At 34.6% G+C, this 15,865-nt stretch overlaps 2 protein-coding genes across 9 annotated transcripts in view; one reads left to right on the plus strand and one right to left on the minus strand.

The window, feature by feature from the left end:
* Positions 1–1,552, minus strand: part of Zasp67 (Z band alternatively spliced PDZ-motif protein 67) — a 35,379-nt gene extending 33,827 nt beyond the window's left edge. For 2 of the 5 annotated variants that reach the window (XM_067788535.1, XM_067788538.1), the window contains exon 1: positions 1,265–1,551. In XM_067788535.1, the coding sequence (XP_067644636.1) occupies positions 1,265–1,363 (99 nt within the window). In that variant the 5' untranslated portion in view covers positions 1,364–1,551. Of the gene's footprint in view, positions 1–1,264 lie in introns of all 5 variants that reach the window. The other 3 variants (XM_067788536.1, XM_067788533.1, XM_067788537.1) reach the window with 2 other exon arrangements.
* The window catches only part of LOC137252581 (uncharacterized), a 687,899-nt gene that overhangs the window by 163,417 nt on the left and 508,617 nt on the right, over positions 1–15,865 (plus strand). Inside the window, exon 1 of one of the 4 annotated variants that reach the window (XM_067788531.1) lies at positions 1,609–1,676. The exons of the other annotated variants lie outside the window; for them this stretch is intronic. The gene's annotated coding sequence lies outside the window, so the exon portion shown is untranslated. Of the gene's footprint in view, positions 1–1,608; positions 1,677–15,865 lie in introns of those variants that run through there. 4 annotated transcript variants of the gene reach the window in all.

Below are 15,865 nucleotides of genomic sequence, written 5' to 3' on the forward strand. Positions count from 1 at the left end.
GGCAGATTCGCAGATAATGGAAGGAAAACTTTCCTGTGCTTCTAAATGTAGAGAGTGACAAAACGACCAGGAAAGATGATGAGCTCGGGCCCGCAATCGATGGTGGAGAAAATTATGTTATACCATCCGGCTTTGAAAAAGTCAGAAGAGCTTTAGAAAGATTTAAAAACAAGATCACGGGCGCTCATGGATGTCCTGCGAAGTTTGGGCTGTGCAAAATGACAATGGGCAACATCAACGGCTAAGTGAGGATGTACCTCCCCAATTTGTTTAAAACCGAGGTTGCATTCTACCTATGAGAGCTGAGAAGAGAGAGAGAGAGAAGAAAGCAGCTCCCCCTCCAATGTAAGAACCAGGTGAAAAAACGATTAAAATTCCCTTTAGTGTTGCCAATTGGCGGCAGTTAGCACAGCGTTGAACCGATGGGATCGTTTTTTAGACGGCAAAAACGATTTAGCCGGTTAAGCGCCAGTTAAGAAGGTAAGTAAGACTTGGATTATCTTATTCACATATGTATATTAGAGGATTCTTCAAAAGTCAAAGGATCACCGATCAAAGTTAACACCACGGACATGTACTCGAAGATATCACATGTTAATTTTGCCCACGCTCAGAGATCGTTGAGTGTGTCGCATTGGGGTCCAAAGACGCAATATCAGTGAAAAGGAAGTGTTCAACAACGAATATCCGTATGTATTTGCTGCAACTAGTGTTCATATGTGGGGTGCACAACCCCGTTGTACTGCGTGTTGATTGGTAATAATAATAAAATATTTTATGGTCTGTTTGTGTTAACGAAAAGTCATTTTAATTATTTTTTCATTTGTCGCTATACCAACAAGTTGCTTTCCTTCAACATATTTCTTTTTTATGAGGAAAAATTAACTGTTAAAGCTTTTAAAGCCGTAGCGGACCACACAGCTCATTCTGAGAAAATCATAAAAGAATAACGTTTAATTTTTCACCAACAAAAGTTACACACATACATATGTACGCATATTTGCACATATGGCACTATGGTGCGCACACACATGTATATCCATATAAACATTTGAGGCAAATGCACGCATAGACCAACACATTAAAATAAATTATATTGGTGTTACGTAATCTTCAACATTTACTTTTTTTTTTTTTTTGATATATTTTGCAAGGAATAACATTTTTTGTTATGATTAATATAATTTTAGAACCGTCTTGTGCACAACATAAGAAATATTTTCACATAAGTTTTACTTTTAATCAATTTTTTTGTTAAACTAACCTTAACAACCGTTAACGGCACTTCATAATCCGCACCACCAACCAACCGAAATCCCCAGGGGACATTTTCAAAACGGCACATTTTAATATCGACAACCATTTTGAATTTCACAAATTTCTAGCTTTTATTCTCTTTATTAATGGTAATAACTTTTTTTTATAAAAATTTAAATAAATTGGTTCTGGTGCTAGAGCAAAGCGTTTAGTTATATATTAGTTGTAATAAATTCTAGCGAAACGGCAAATAACGCGACGGTGGCGATGGCCATCGGAAGACTACTTTTGCTTGTTGTGGCTCTTATCGCTGATAAATCTGTTGAATTCACAGAGTATTGAAATGTGTGTCAGTAAGGTCGCACGCTTTTGATCGCTGCTGTTAGTATTGTGCAGTGTTTAGAAACTTGGAAAAATTGGTCAGATAAACATATGAACAATATAACATATCTTTACACATATATTTTGAAGTTTTGGTTTTGTATAGCAATTATTTTAGTTTGGTGTAATCAATCATTTTTTATAAGAATACTTTTATATAAATTGAGCATAAATCAGCAGCCTATATTTGAATGCGATGATAGACTTGACGAATTTTAATTAAATGGTTTTATTTAGCTTGACATGACAGGCAGGCCGCACGGCCGCATGCACGGCCGTTGTGAAAGAACTTTGTAATTGAAATTTAAGTAACTTCCCGATAAGTTACAAGCTTGAAACTTGGAATATAGTTCAGAACCCAATGAGAATGCAATAATAAGAAAAAAATCGCCGCTAGGTGGCGCAAGGATCGAGATGTTCACAAAAATCGTATCTGTGGTCCGATTTGGCTAATATTTTATTTTTTTTTTTAATAAATTTTAATACATACAAGAATAGAAAGCGATCTATAAAAAAGATCGCCGCTAGGTGACACAAAGTTCAAGATATTCAAAAAAAAAATCGTACTAGTGGTCCGATTTGAGTCATATTTGGAACACATAATACATACATGAATAGAAAGCGACGATGATGTCCGATTTGGCTCATATTTGGAACAAATATTACATACAGACCGGTAGAAACGACATCAAAATATTTTGGAGTTGGAGGAGGGACAAGCATACGTGGCGCAGAGTCGAGTAAAGTCTTTGGAAGGATTATGTATTGTGGACTTAGATTGCAACAAATTGAGAAATAGTGGACAATTAAATAAAGACTAAAAACTTGAAAATAAAATTATTAAAAAAAATTTTTAAGTTAAGCGTTTTTATTGAAAACAATACTTACATGAATTAATAATAATACTAAAAGCTAGAAAATAATTAGGTACGTACTAGGTACTAGTCATCACACTCCTCATAAATCTAGGGCGTTGATCGGACAATTAAATAAAAGCGTTGGACGCGTCAGATTTCTATTGATAGTCATAAGTAAGACTAACTGAACCTTAATCAGGTTATGCTACGCCTCACATTTTTAGAAATTTCACGCGCCCAACGCTTTTATTTAATTGTCCGATCAACGCCTTAGACCGACGAGGAGTGTGATGACTAGTACCTAGAACTTAACTAATTATTTTCTAGCGTTTAGCATTATTATTACTTTATGTAAGTATTGTTTTCAATAAAACCGTTTAACTTAACAATTTTTTTTTTAAGTTATTTTTTTTTTTTTAATTTGATGTTTCTATACCTATTTTCCAATAGAATTTTTAGATTATAATAAATAAATTCAGCCCAATTCTAAATAAAATTTCCTTGTGAGTTTTTTCACTTCTCCGTTTCCTCTTATTCTGAACAAAAAAAGCGGAAACCAGTTATGGGAAAAAAGTACATAGGTATTATGAATGTGAATAAGAGGGAGATTTCTCTGCCATTTCTTAGGAGTGTTTTCACTTGCTAAATTACAGGGAAGCAATCAAAATAATAAAGTAAATTGGTTCTTTTAAGAAAAAATACTTACTTGTACAAATTTGTGCTAAAAGGTGTACATTCTCCCACAACATTCTTTTTTTTTAATTCGAAAAGTATATCATAAGCAACGGAAGAGCTCTTGGTATATTTGATGCAGCCATCCAGAATTTGCGCAAGGTTTTTTAAGAAGGCATAAATAGGTTTTGGCATATGACGAAAGACGAATTCAACTCGACTTGGCTGCCAGAAAATTGCTTTGCTGAATGGAAGCCTTTTTCTTCTTATGCTCCTCTGTTGATGTTGCTGTGACAGCAGTTCATTACACATTTCATTGAATAGCATATGAAAACTCATTTGCCTTGCAGTTGCCGTTCGGAGTCGGCATAAAACATGTGGGACCTACATCCGGCCAATTTGTAGGGAAAATCAAGAGGAGCACGACGCAAATTGGAAGAGAAGCTCGGCCTTAGATCTCTTCGGAGGTTATCGCGCCTTACATTTATTTTATTTCTATGAAATGTATTACTGTGCATTGTTTAAATTTTATTTCTTAACCCGAAATAACCCACGATTACCATATGGTAACGCAAAAGGTGTCGTTATATTTCCACGAATTAAATCTATACTGCACAACAAATCTACAAATGAATAACGCTATTTTATGCAGAATGGCCATGACTTTCCGTAAAACAAAGCTTTGGTCAGTCCAGGTTAAAATATTGAAGCTATCGTACGTCAAATTTAAGTGAGAAAAAGAAAAGTTGAAAATTCCCGTTTTCAATATGGAACGTCTGTAAGTACGCGATTATAGTAATAATTTTTAAGAACATATAAATAAAAACTATAAAGGTCGGTAACTAATGAATTAAGTTATTATATCAGAGTTCATTTTTTGCTGGAGTTATTTAATTTCTAGTTCTTTTTTACGATTTATTTAAGGCGTTACCATATGGTAACCGTGGGTCGGCTAGGGTACAGGTTTTTTTTTTCGTATTTCATGGGATTTTCTATGCTAGGGTATAGTTTTCTACGCATTTCAATGGCTTTTCTATGCATTTTTGTAAATTTATCTGATATAATCTGCAGAACTTTTTCAATACTACGACTCTCAGAAGTTTATCGTTGCAACAAATACTTGATTACATTAAAGATATACCAACCACCCTTTATATCGAGCCTCCTGTAGACGGAAACATATCTGGCGAAGATGATGCTGAAGATGATTGAGCTGGAATACCTGATAATGTATGCCCCGTTCAGATAAAAGGCGGCTATGAAGTAGTAATGGCTAGTGGACGGCGTTTCGCTTATCCGCTCTTGGCTTATCTCAATTCATGTGGATATAATGCTTTGGGAACAGTTCGTGAAAATAGAATTTCAGCAAGCTGTCCACTGGTGCATAAAAAAGACATCAAGTCAATAGAATCAGATTACTCGCAATCAATTGAGATGAAAAGCACTGACATATGTTTGGTGAAATGGAAAGATAACAATGTTGTGTGCATGTTATATACCAGCTTCGGTGAAAATCCGAAATCAATGGCACATCGTTATTCGAAGGTAAGTGGAGCCAAAATAAATGTACCCTGTCCTTGTGCGATCATTGAATACAACAAATATATGTGCGGAGTAAACGGATTCGATCAAATCTTGGCACAATATCGCACCGCATGCATGGAAAAAAGTGGTGGTCAAGCATTTTTAGTTGGCTGTTAGATGCCTGTATTAAAAATGCTTGGCAGCTTTATCGGAAAGTGCAACCGACAATGTCTCAATTAGATGGTCCGATGCCATCCCACAGATATGCTCTACAACCAGGTCGAGTGGAACACACTATTCGTTTTGATCACAGCGGACATATTGTAGTACCATCGAATCGTATCCGTTGTTCCGGTGAAATATGCAAAGTTAACAGACGAACATCATGTATAAAATGCATAGCAGGACTTTGTGTTTAGTGTTTTGGAAGTTACCATACCAAACCATGATTTCAGCCACCTATATTTTAGTTCAGAAAATGTCTTTCTATTATATTTTTATAAACTTATTTTTACCTTATTTACGGTTTAAGAAAATGTTCACAAACGTCTATTATTTTTGAAATAAAATTTAAAAAACCATGTCCAAAATAGTTTTTTCTTTCATCAAAAACCTGTACCCTAGGCGACTAAGGATTACCATATGGTAACGCTAGCTTTCCGGATTTTTCGGAAAAGCGTAACAGTGGATTAAAGAATGGACATCATTTTCGTGCTCAGTAGGTCAAAATCTATAAGACAGCTTCTTTACAACTAAATACAAGAAAAAAAGTTATGGGAACTACCGGGTTAATTTCAAACAAATTCGCAACAATAATTAAACTTTTCAATTTTTTAAACAAAATAAGAAATGCGCAACGAAATTTCAATTGACAAAACAGCTGACTTTGAAAATTCGAAATTCCTATTCTTAGTCACGGTGTGGGCAAATCCTGAATGTAAGCGTAAGCGACCGAGCATCTTTTGCAAGTGGTCAGCGATATGGGATAAACATTAAAATGTAAATGCAGGCATAGCGTGTGGTATGCAGAGTTGGGCATTATTCGAATAAATTTATATTTGGGTAATGATTCGAATGAAAATTTATGATAAAGAAATTATTTAAAGTTTATTTATTCATGAATAAATTATTAAAAAACTGTTCGGTAATGTTTAATGTTTGAATCTTGATTCAATTACTAGAGGTTTGTTATCCAATGATGACAGATCTTTGACGCTCCCAAATTTAAAAATCTGGACTTTTTGGTTTCATGAAGTAAGGAAAACGGGGAATAATTCAATTCCGTGATAATAAATTTGTAAATGCCTACAGGTTTTTGAGGAAATAATTAATTTTCTTCTAAATATTTCGTGAATTGATAAAGTATTATGTTGGTTTGGTCATTATTTCAGAAGTTTTTGAAGAATGCCTTACGTCAGAATTTTATTCAAAAATTCATGTCTCAAAATATGTTTCAAAAACTCCCTATCTGAGTATAAGTTCAATGAATTTTGACATGAAATGGAGTTAGTGAAAAGCATTCTGAGATAGGGTGTTCTTCAACCTAATTCTGATATAGGGCGTTTTTGTGACAAATTCTGAAATGGAAATTTTTGAAAAATTGAGACAGGACAATTTCGAACTGGGAGCCTATATGGGCTAATGCTCAACTCAGCAGCCGCAATGTATCAACACAGTTAATGGTCATCAGTTCAGTTTGGGAGCAAAATTGCTGTAATTGTCAAAACATTTGTCACCCGACCAAACCCCTTGTGGTTGAATCATGGTTTGAATAATTTTCCAATTGAAGTATTTAAAAAAAATGTATTGTCTACTCATTTAAATATGAAGCAAACAAAATTATTTTGTACAGGGTCTTAATAGTTATAAGTTTTATTGCATAAAAGTTGCTTCACAATATGTATGTAATACTCCTATATTTCTAATAGAAAATACTCGCAATAAGTTTTGAATTCGACATCATAACAAGACAGCCTACAAAATTGTTGTGATTGTAGCAGCATAAGTGAGACAAGAAAAAATTTTAATTTAGGTACATTCGATTATTGAATACAAAAACAACAAGTAAGGAGGTCTAAGTTCGGGTGAAACCGAACATCACATACCCAGCTGTACATTTGAAATGCTGTTGTTGTTTGTTTTATGTGCTTAATAGTGTTACAAGGTTGTGCAATAGTACATATACATATGGCTCTATTCTGAGCTAATTTTTCTTCGAGTTATGGCTCCCGAAACATAAAAAATTGCTTAGTCATAAAAGGGCGGTGCCACGCGCATTTTATAAAATTTGCAGTTTTTCCTCCTTATTGTTATAAATCCACTTGGAAAATGAAATACCATTGATATAAAGCTCTTTTTCGCCAAGATATAGCTAATTTAATTCGTCCACGACCCTTTTGAAAACCTTTTATATAAAAGTGGGCATGGTCCTTAGCTGATTTCGTTAATTTTTCTTCATACTACTCCTTATAGTAAAGGCAACCTCTCTGCCGAATTTTGTTACGATAGGTTTAACGATTTTTGATTTATGATTAATAATATTTGTTTTCTTTGGCATTTTCCCGACGGCTTGGAAGGAATCTTTTCTTATCCCACTCCATAAAAAAGAAAGCAAGTCGTCTATTGAAAACTATCGTGGAATAGCAAAGCTCTCCGCTATCCCTAAGATTTTCGAAGCAATCGTTACTAATCACCTTACATTTTCGATTTCTACATTGACAGATTTTTCTCAGCGTGGCTTTTGTAGAGCCAAATCAATCACAACCAATTTGCTTGAATTTACAACTCACGTCTTTAATGGGTTTAGAAACAATCATCATACCGACGTTATATACACTGATTTCAGCAAAGCATTCGACAAAGTACGCCACTCATTACTTGTTTATAAACTCGAATTGCTTGGTTTTCTACCTAGGCTAACTCGCTGGATCTCCTCCTAACTTTGCGGTAGAACGCAAAGAGTCATTTTTAAAAACATTTGTTCGAATGTCATCGATGTTACCTCCGGTGTGCCTCAGGGCAGCCATCTCGGTCCTATTCTGTTTTTGATCTTTATAAAGGATGTTTCCACAACTATAAAATATTCTAAAATTTTAATGTATGCCGACGGCGTAAAACTTTTTAAGTCATACGCATCGGTTGAAGAACGTTCTGTACTCCAGGCGGATTTAAATCGTTTAGTTACTTGGTGTAATGCGAATTTTATGCCTCTCAACATGGAAAAATGTAAATCCATGTATTTTTCACGTGGGAACATACAGCCAGCTTCCTACACAATTAATGGCCAAACTCTGGAAAGCGTTGATGTTTTTGTCGACTTGGGAGTTACAATGAATTGCAAACTTAGTTTCAACCCTCATATTAATGCCACAGTCAATAAAGCGAGAGGAGTTTTAGCATTTGTGAAAAGATGGGCAAAAGAGTTCAGTGATCATTACGTTACAAAAACCCTTTTTACATCATTGGTGATGCCGATATTAGAATATGGATCGATAATTTGGAATCCGCGTTATCAAATTCATATGGATAGACTAGAATCAATTTAAAAACAGTTGTTACTTTTCGTCTTGAGAAATCTTCAATGGGACTTTCCGAATAATCTTCCTCCTTACACTAATCGATTAAAACTAATAAATCTTCCTACCCTTGCAAGTCGTAGAGAAATGCTAGGTGTACTATTTACTGATAGGCTTTTAAATGGATCGATTTCAAGCCCATTTCTTTTGAACGAAGTAAACTGGAATGTTCCATGCCGAGTTTCAAGGCATTATAAACCTATATATCTTAAAAAATGCAGGAGCAGTTTCCAACTACACGAACCTTTTCTATGTTTGTGTGAAGATTGAAACTCTCACTCGAGAATAATTGATGTTTCGGACTCGCTCTTCGCCATAAAAAATACGGTTCTATGTTCTCTTAATAATTAAAAAATTATATTTATACTTTTAATCTATTGTATTTTGTGAATCTATATTTCTCAGCTGATGAGTTTCTCTGTAGCTGAGCGGTTTTAGATCTCGGCGCTTGAGAAGCCACTGCCTCTCAAAGACTCGGTAACAAAAAAAAATTAGAAATAACACATAAATAAGAATTAAGATAAAAAAAAACAAAAGCAGGTTTAGCCCGGTTTCATCGGGCCACTTGAGGGCAGTGCGCTGCCACAACGTCCGAGAAAAAAAAATGATTATATCACAAGTGGGCGGTGCCACGCCCATTTTAAAATTTTTCTTTCAAATTTTTTTCAATTTCAATACCAATCAATTCTGGTTCCAGATAAGCTCGTGTACCAAATTTGGTGAAGATATCTCAATATTTACTCAAGTTATCGTGATAACGGGCAGACGGACGGACGGACGGACGAATATGCCTCATTGAAATTTTTTTTCGATACTGATGATTTTGATATATGGAAGTCTATATCTATTTCGATTTCTTTATAACTGTACAACCAACCGTTATTCAATCAAAGATGTGTGTGTACAAGTACATCTGGGTATAAAAACATTTAAACAGGAATATATCGGCATTCTGATGTTTTTAAGTGTACCCAGCCTGTGGCAGGTGAAATGGTTTATTTAATTTATTACGAATCTCGAAAGTGTTAATCTTTAAGGAGAAAAAATTGACCCCCAAATAAGCATACCGAATTGATCAGGTTGACAATCTTAATTGATTAAGCTACGTCCGTCTGTCCGCCTATCTGTTTGAAGGTAAACTAGTTCTTTAATTTTTGAGATATCTGGATAAAATTTGTTGAGCGGGTGTATTAAGGTATCTGCGTAGATATTTGTTGGCTGAATTGAACCCCTATAACATATACATATCAGCCAAACAAATAATTTTTCAGAAAAGAAGATTTTTGTCATATCTTTCACAATTTATTAGGATGAAGTTTCAAATTTGACTGCATGCTTTTTTATATGGCACATATGTATTGTTGTCTGCCAAATCGACGAGATCGGTCGTATACATAGTATATATCCCATACAACCGATTCTTTAGATAAGAATTCGTTATTTCTGCCGGATTTCAATACCTAGAGCCTTCAAATTTAACCATATGCTTTCGTAAATAACACATATTTTTGTGTAAAAATCAAAGAGATCGGTTGTATATATAGCATATATATAGTATATAGCACTTCTACTTCTAAACAGATAGCGTGCTTAAATAAAACTGATTCCATAAATGCTCAGCTTGCGTTCTTTTATACTCTTCGATTTCCTCGTTCGCATACTTCTTGGCGTTTCTAGAATTTAACTTAGTTACCAGCTATAAAATTACCAGCTACAACTACAGATCCATGTCATAACTTCTCATATGCGCGTGTATTTGTGAGTGAAAATTGCACAAATGATCGCCTACATTTGTGAGCATCACAGATAAAATATATGCGTGTGTTTGTGCGTTTCTCTCCGCTGCGTGTGCGTACATATGTGTAGACATAATGATTGATTTGTTTATGTAGACAAAAGTGACTGCTTAGTATCGGCTTAGAGATGATAGTATCCCTTAGTGTTGCTAATATTCGTCACAATATATTACCTACAACCGATTGCTCAGATAAGACACTTCTCATAATTTCTGCCCCATTTTAACAGCTAAGGGTTTCAAATTGCATCAAATGCTTACATATATGCCTTTCATTTTTGTCTGAAAAAATTGTATAGGTCGGATGTATTAATAGCGTATATCCGATACAATTAGATAAGAATTCGTAATTTCCGCCCGATTTCGACAGTTAGAACCTTCAGATTTCACAAAATTCGTACGTATATAGCATATGCTTTTGTCTGAAAAAAATTATAGTGTATATCCCCAATTTAAAGCGTAATTTCTGTCCAATTTTAACGCTTCAAATTTCATTTAGAAGCTTCGAACTTTATCAAACACTTACCTATACGTCATGTATTGTCCAAATAAGTGATTCATGGTCATGGAACGTGAAAATTTTTATCCTCGCACAAAGTATCAATCTATGTATTTTTTATTTTATATATATCGAAAATGTCGCTTTTATATATCTCTTTTCTATAGTCCCGTCCTTACTTGTTATTACTGATATACAAGGTGTTTACAAAAAAAGCTTATGTTTAGATATTCAAGTTTTAGTTGAAACTTCTTACTCAAATTCGCTCTTACGACTTTTTACAATACGCCAAACGACGAAGTTGTGCTTCAATTTCTGCCATTTTCATTGTAATAGTAAAACAAATATAACAATTTGCTCCACTGTATGCGTACATCACTACTTGTTGAATTGCTGCTCCTGTTACCTTAGGTGGCGGGCACTCACTTATCGTTTCCTCGTTTTGTTGTTGCCATATATTAAATGCCACCTACATATGTATATACATACATGCACAGCTATATATATATGTACATAAATACATGAATTGGTGTAAATACACTATAAGAAATAGGGTTTGGTGAAAAGTAATGAAAAAATTCTGATATTAGGACATTCTCGCAGTGTTAATTCTTTTAAGTTTCAAAAGCTGATTGCTGCTATCCGCGGCTGTGTTTCTGCTGCTGGGTGTCATGAGATAGCCAATAAACTTGCTACTCTTGCTAAGCATACAGCTTTACAGTTGGACAATCAATAGCATTTTTCTCGCCCGTCGACGTGACTTAGTTGACAGCAATTTCTCATTGATTGGGCGCGCTAAGATATTGGCGATAATGGATATGCGAGTTTGAATCTAAGTATATACATACATATATTTGTGTGTGTTTATCTATGTTTTTGTTCAAATTGGCGTTGGTGTTAGATATTGTTTTGTTTTTTATGTGTATGTATGTGCGATGCAATCAAAGTGCCTGCTGTTTTGTTATTTGTCTATTTATTTCTTATTTTTATTGATTTCCTTTTGTTTTGATAGCATATCGCATTTTTTTTTTTGTGGCTTTGTTAAACAAGATTTAGTAGCACGAGAAATGAGTTCGCATGTCTGGTTTTATTATTATACTCATTTCGATTTGTAGATCTGATGCAATTTGACGCAATTCGATTTAGAATTTATTGTGTACGTAACATATTTTTATTGTCAATTATCGGAAAACTTGTCACAAAATCAAAATGAAAAAAAAAAAATAAATAAATTTCTGCTCTACTTATTTACTATGCACATATTTTGAAAGCTTCGGCTTTATGAGCAATAATGTATGGATTAAAAGCAATAACTTGCTCAACACCGATCGTCTATGTAGTAAGATGTTGTTATTACTGTGGCAGAGCTTCGCTCCATCTATACGGTAGGACCACTCACAAATTGTCATCAATATTCTCTAGCGGAAGTCCAAGGAAACATCTGTTTCAACGGGGTTGGACATAGACAACGGGGAGTTAGAGGCGTTGGTTCCACATTTCAGTTGAAAATATGGTAAATACCCGGTACAATCCATCTCTATATAGGACACAAACCATATTTTATTTTATTTATTTTTATTTATTTATGTAAGTAATCAAACACAACAACCATAAGTTTTATTTACAGTGTTTGACAATAGGACTTAAAACAAAGTAAATATACGTAGATACAAAGTGTGTTTAAAAAATTTTAAATAGTTTAAATTTTAATAGTAAGAAGGATTGATGAGGTTGTAAGGGCAATAAGTAGTAGAAAAAGATAAAGAAAAATAGGTGAATGAAAGTGTGGAAAGTTTATAGAGAGAAAGGGTCACATTTTAAAATATTTAAATTTGTTGAACAAAATAACGCAATAGTTCTCTTTTAAAGGGCAATGTTCCCTTATTACTTCTAATCTCCATCGGTAATGTGTTCCAAAGACGAACCGCAGAAACAAAAAATTGACGCTCAGACGTTCGTGAGTTGAATGCCAAATGCAGTATTTGTGAGGAGCCCACTGATCTTGTGAATTTTAGCCGTTAACTAAGATTTAATGGTTCCTTATTTACCAGAATCCTTTGTAGGAGTGCTATGGACCTGAACTTTAGTAGATCATCTAGTGGAGCACAACATATTTTCACAGCATATTCGGAAATGTGTTGGTAACGGCTAATGTCGTAGATATAGCGTGCAATATTATTGTAAAAAACATTAAGTTTTCTACTACAGACACTGTCACAATTCGCATAAAGTTCGCAACCATAAAGTAACGTTGGAATCAAATATGACTTCGCTAAGAGCAACCTTATTTTAAATGGTGCGAAGTGCTGAGTAGTCCACAGTACTCTTAGCCTTCCATAGACTTTGCCTATTGCTGCAAAATTATGATTGTTCCACGTCAACGTTCTATTGAAAGTAACACCAAGGTTTTTTACGGTGACGGCAAATGGTATCTCAGTGTTGTTAAGAATTACTTTGGGATAGCGGTTAAGGTCAAAAGGTTTCTTATTGATAGCGATTTACTGAGGTTTAAGAAAAGTCCATTATCACTAGCCCATTCATTTAATAGGCATAGATCGACGTTCAGATTGCGTATGCAAGTTTCAATGGAGGCGAATGGACTACTTAGATATATTTGAACATCATCTGCATATATGTGAACATTGCTGTGCTTAAGAACATTTGGTAGGTCGTTTAAATATAACACGAAAAGTAAAGGCCCAAGTATAGATCCTTGCGGAACACCTTTAGTTACAGGCAATAGGTCAGACATAGAACTACCCACACTTACTGATTGGGATCTCTCATTGAGGTACGACTTCTTAGATCTACAGCTGGGTTAGAAAAGTTAAAAAGGTGCTTAAGCTTAAAACAAAGTAATGCATGATCGACCGAGTCAAATGCCTTCGAGTAATCTAAAAGAGCAAGAAAGGTAACACGATCATGGTCCATATTCTGCCTTATATCATCCGAGACATTTAATATCACAGTGATACAGCTTCTATTTTTCCTGAAACTGGACTGGTATGGACTAATTAGGGAGTTACTATTTACGAACGAGTTTATCTGCCGGTTCACTATATGTTAGAACACTTTTGACAGAAATGGCAAAATAGCGATATGCCTAAAATCACCATTGGGCTTTGGAATGGGAATAATTTTCGCCTCTTTCCAGCATTTTGGAAAGACCGCCGTTGTTAAAACTGTATTGAAAGCATAAGTGAGGTATGGTGGAATTTTTGGTAATAGGCATTTAACAAATTTTGGATGAACGCCATCAAGGCCGAAGGCAAATGATTTTACTGACAGTATAGAATCGACAACGTCGCAGTCATGAACACACTGAAAACCAAAACCGGAAAAAGAAAAATCAGAACTAGCACTATAGCGAGAGTAGTTTGCATTACTCTGATTGCAAAGCAAGCTAACGAACTCTCGGTTCAATTCATTGGCATTTATATTTATATTATCATGTGTGATCGTACTTCTGTTAGTGCTTCCTATATTACGATTCCGCCTCCAGGTTTGTTGAGAGCCAATAGCTGTACTGAATAGGTTTTCGTAGTATTTTCGTTTATGATTCTTAATACTTCTAGTAACGTCTCTTCTCAAAGTCTTATAGTTAGTGAAGGCACTTTCTGACTTTGTCTTCTTCCAAACCGAGTACGCTCTATTACGTCTTTCAATTAATTTCAGAATATAGGCGTTAAACCGCGGGCGTCTTTCAGATTTAGTAGGTTTTGTTACAAGAGGGACAAATTGGTCAAAGAGCATACTTATGTTTTTCTGAATGAATTTGATTGGGTCATTGGCAGACGCCAGTTGATAAATAGACCTCCAGTTAATGTCATTAACGGCGGCATCGAGTTGTTGGTACTGTATGTTATTAAAATCACGATATGAATAAGACGAAATGGCTCTAACAAATTGCAAATCGTACGTTAAGAATATCAGGTCGTGTTTAGAGAAATTCGGAACTGAAATCTGATCATACAAAAGCACTTTAGACGCATCGTTTACCAAAAAAGTATCCAAAAGAGTACTAGAAGAACAGGTAAAGTGGGTTGGTTCAGTGTTGTTTACAAGAAAAAGGCCAAAATTTTGTATAGTCAGCGGAAATTTTAAATCAGTAAGAATATTACAATTGAAGTCCCCTGTCAAAATGATTTTGCTATAGCCGATCAATACATTCTCTAGGAAATCTACAAATTGCATGTAATCAATTTGTTTGTTGGGTCTGTATACACAACCAATGAGCAGTTTCTCTGATTTTGAAAAAATTTCAAAAAAAATATACTCAATCGAGCTTAGAGCCGGAGGCGCATAGGCAAGTTTGCATGAAATACCACTCTTGACATAAATAGCCACTCCCCCACCATGACCGATTCTATCAACACGATATAGATTATACCCATTTACAGCAAATAATTGATCACTGCAACCAGCAGAAAACCATGTCTCCGAAACACAGACTACATCTACATACATCAATTGCAATGTAGAACCAACGCCTCATACCTTTTTGGTGCAACCCTGTTGAAAGTGCAAGTTTTCTTGGACTCCTTTAGTGGATATTGATGATAATTTGTGAGTGATCGCTCCTATTGGATGTGGCGAAGCACAACAACAATAGCAACAACAACTAAAAGAAGCAAAATGTTTACTTGCTGTAGAGAAGTGAGGGCCCCCGTCTCTTGTGCATTCGATTAAAACACCTTGTTGGGCGCAGGTTCATGTTTCATTCATATAACATGGCCTAGCCAGCGAAGCTGGTGTGCTTTAATTCGCTGAACTATGTTGATGTATGGTAAAGCTCGTACAGCTTATCAACAACTCTACTAGAACTCCAAATGTTAAAGTAGAGTGTTATATTCGACTTTAAATCCGACATTAATACATTGTTTAACGATTTAACTTTACTTTTGTCCTTTTCTGTTTCAATGCACATACTCTACATACTTGTTAATTTAAATTGATTATAAATACAAACATGTTTACTTATTTTGAGTACTTAATATATTTATATCTGTATATGTGTGTACGTTTTGACTAGAAGCATTTGTACAATAAGTGTAAACTTAAGCATATAAATAGCTGAATGTTTACATGTATATAAGTAAATATTCTCAATGTTTAGTTATTTTAAATATGGAGTGTATTTATTTTCAATTTAAATTAAGTATTATACATGAGCATCAATTTATGTTTAAGATAAAATTGTATAAATACTCTTAATTAAATTAAATACATTAAAATCAGCTTTACATAAATTTCCTGTGTTATCAGTATATATATGCACTAGGGTGGGTCGATTTGTATGGACGAA

Source organism: Eurosta solidaginis, chromosome 5 (assembly GCF_040869045.1).
Source record: "Eurosta solidaginis isolate ZX-2024a chromosome 5, ASM4086904v1, whole genome shotgun sequence".
NCBI classification, from domain to species: Eukaryota; Metazoa; Arthropoda; class Insecta; order Diptera; family Tephritidae; genus Eurosta; species Eurosta solidaginis.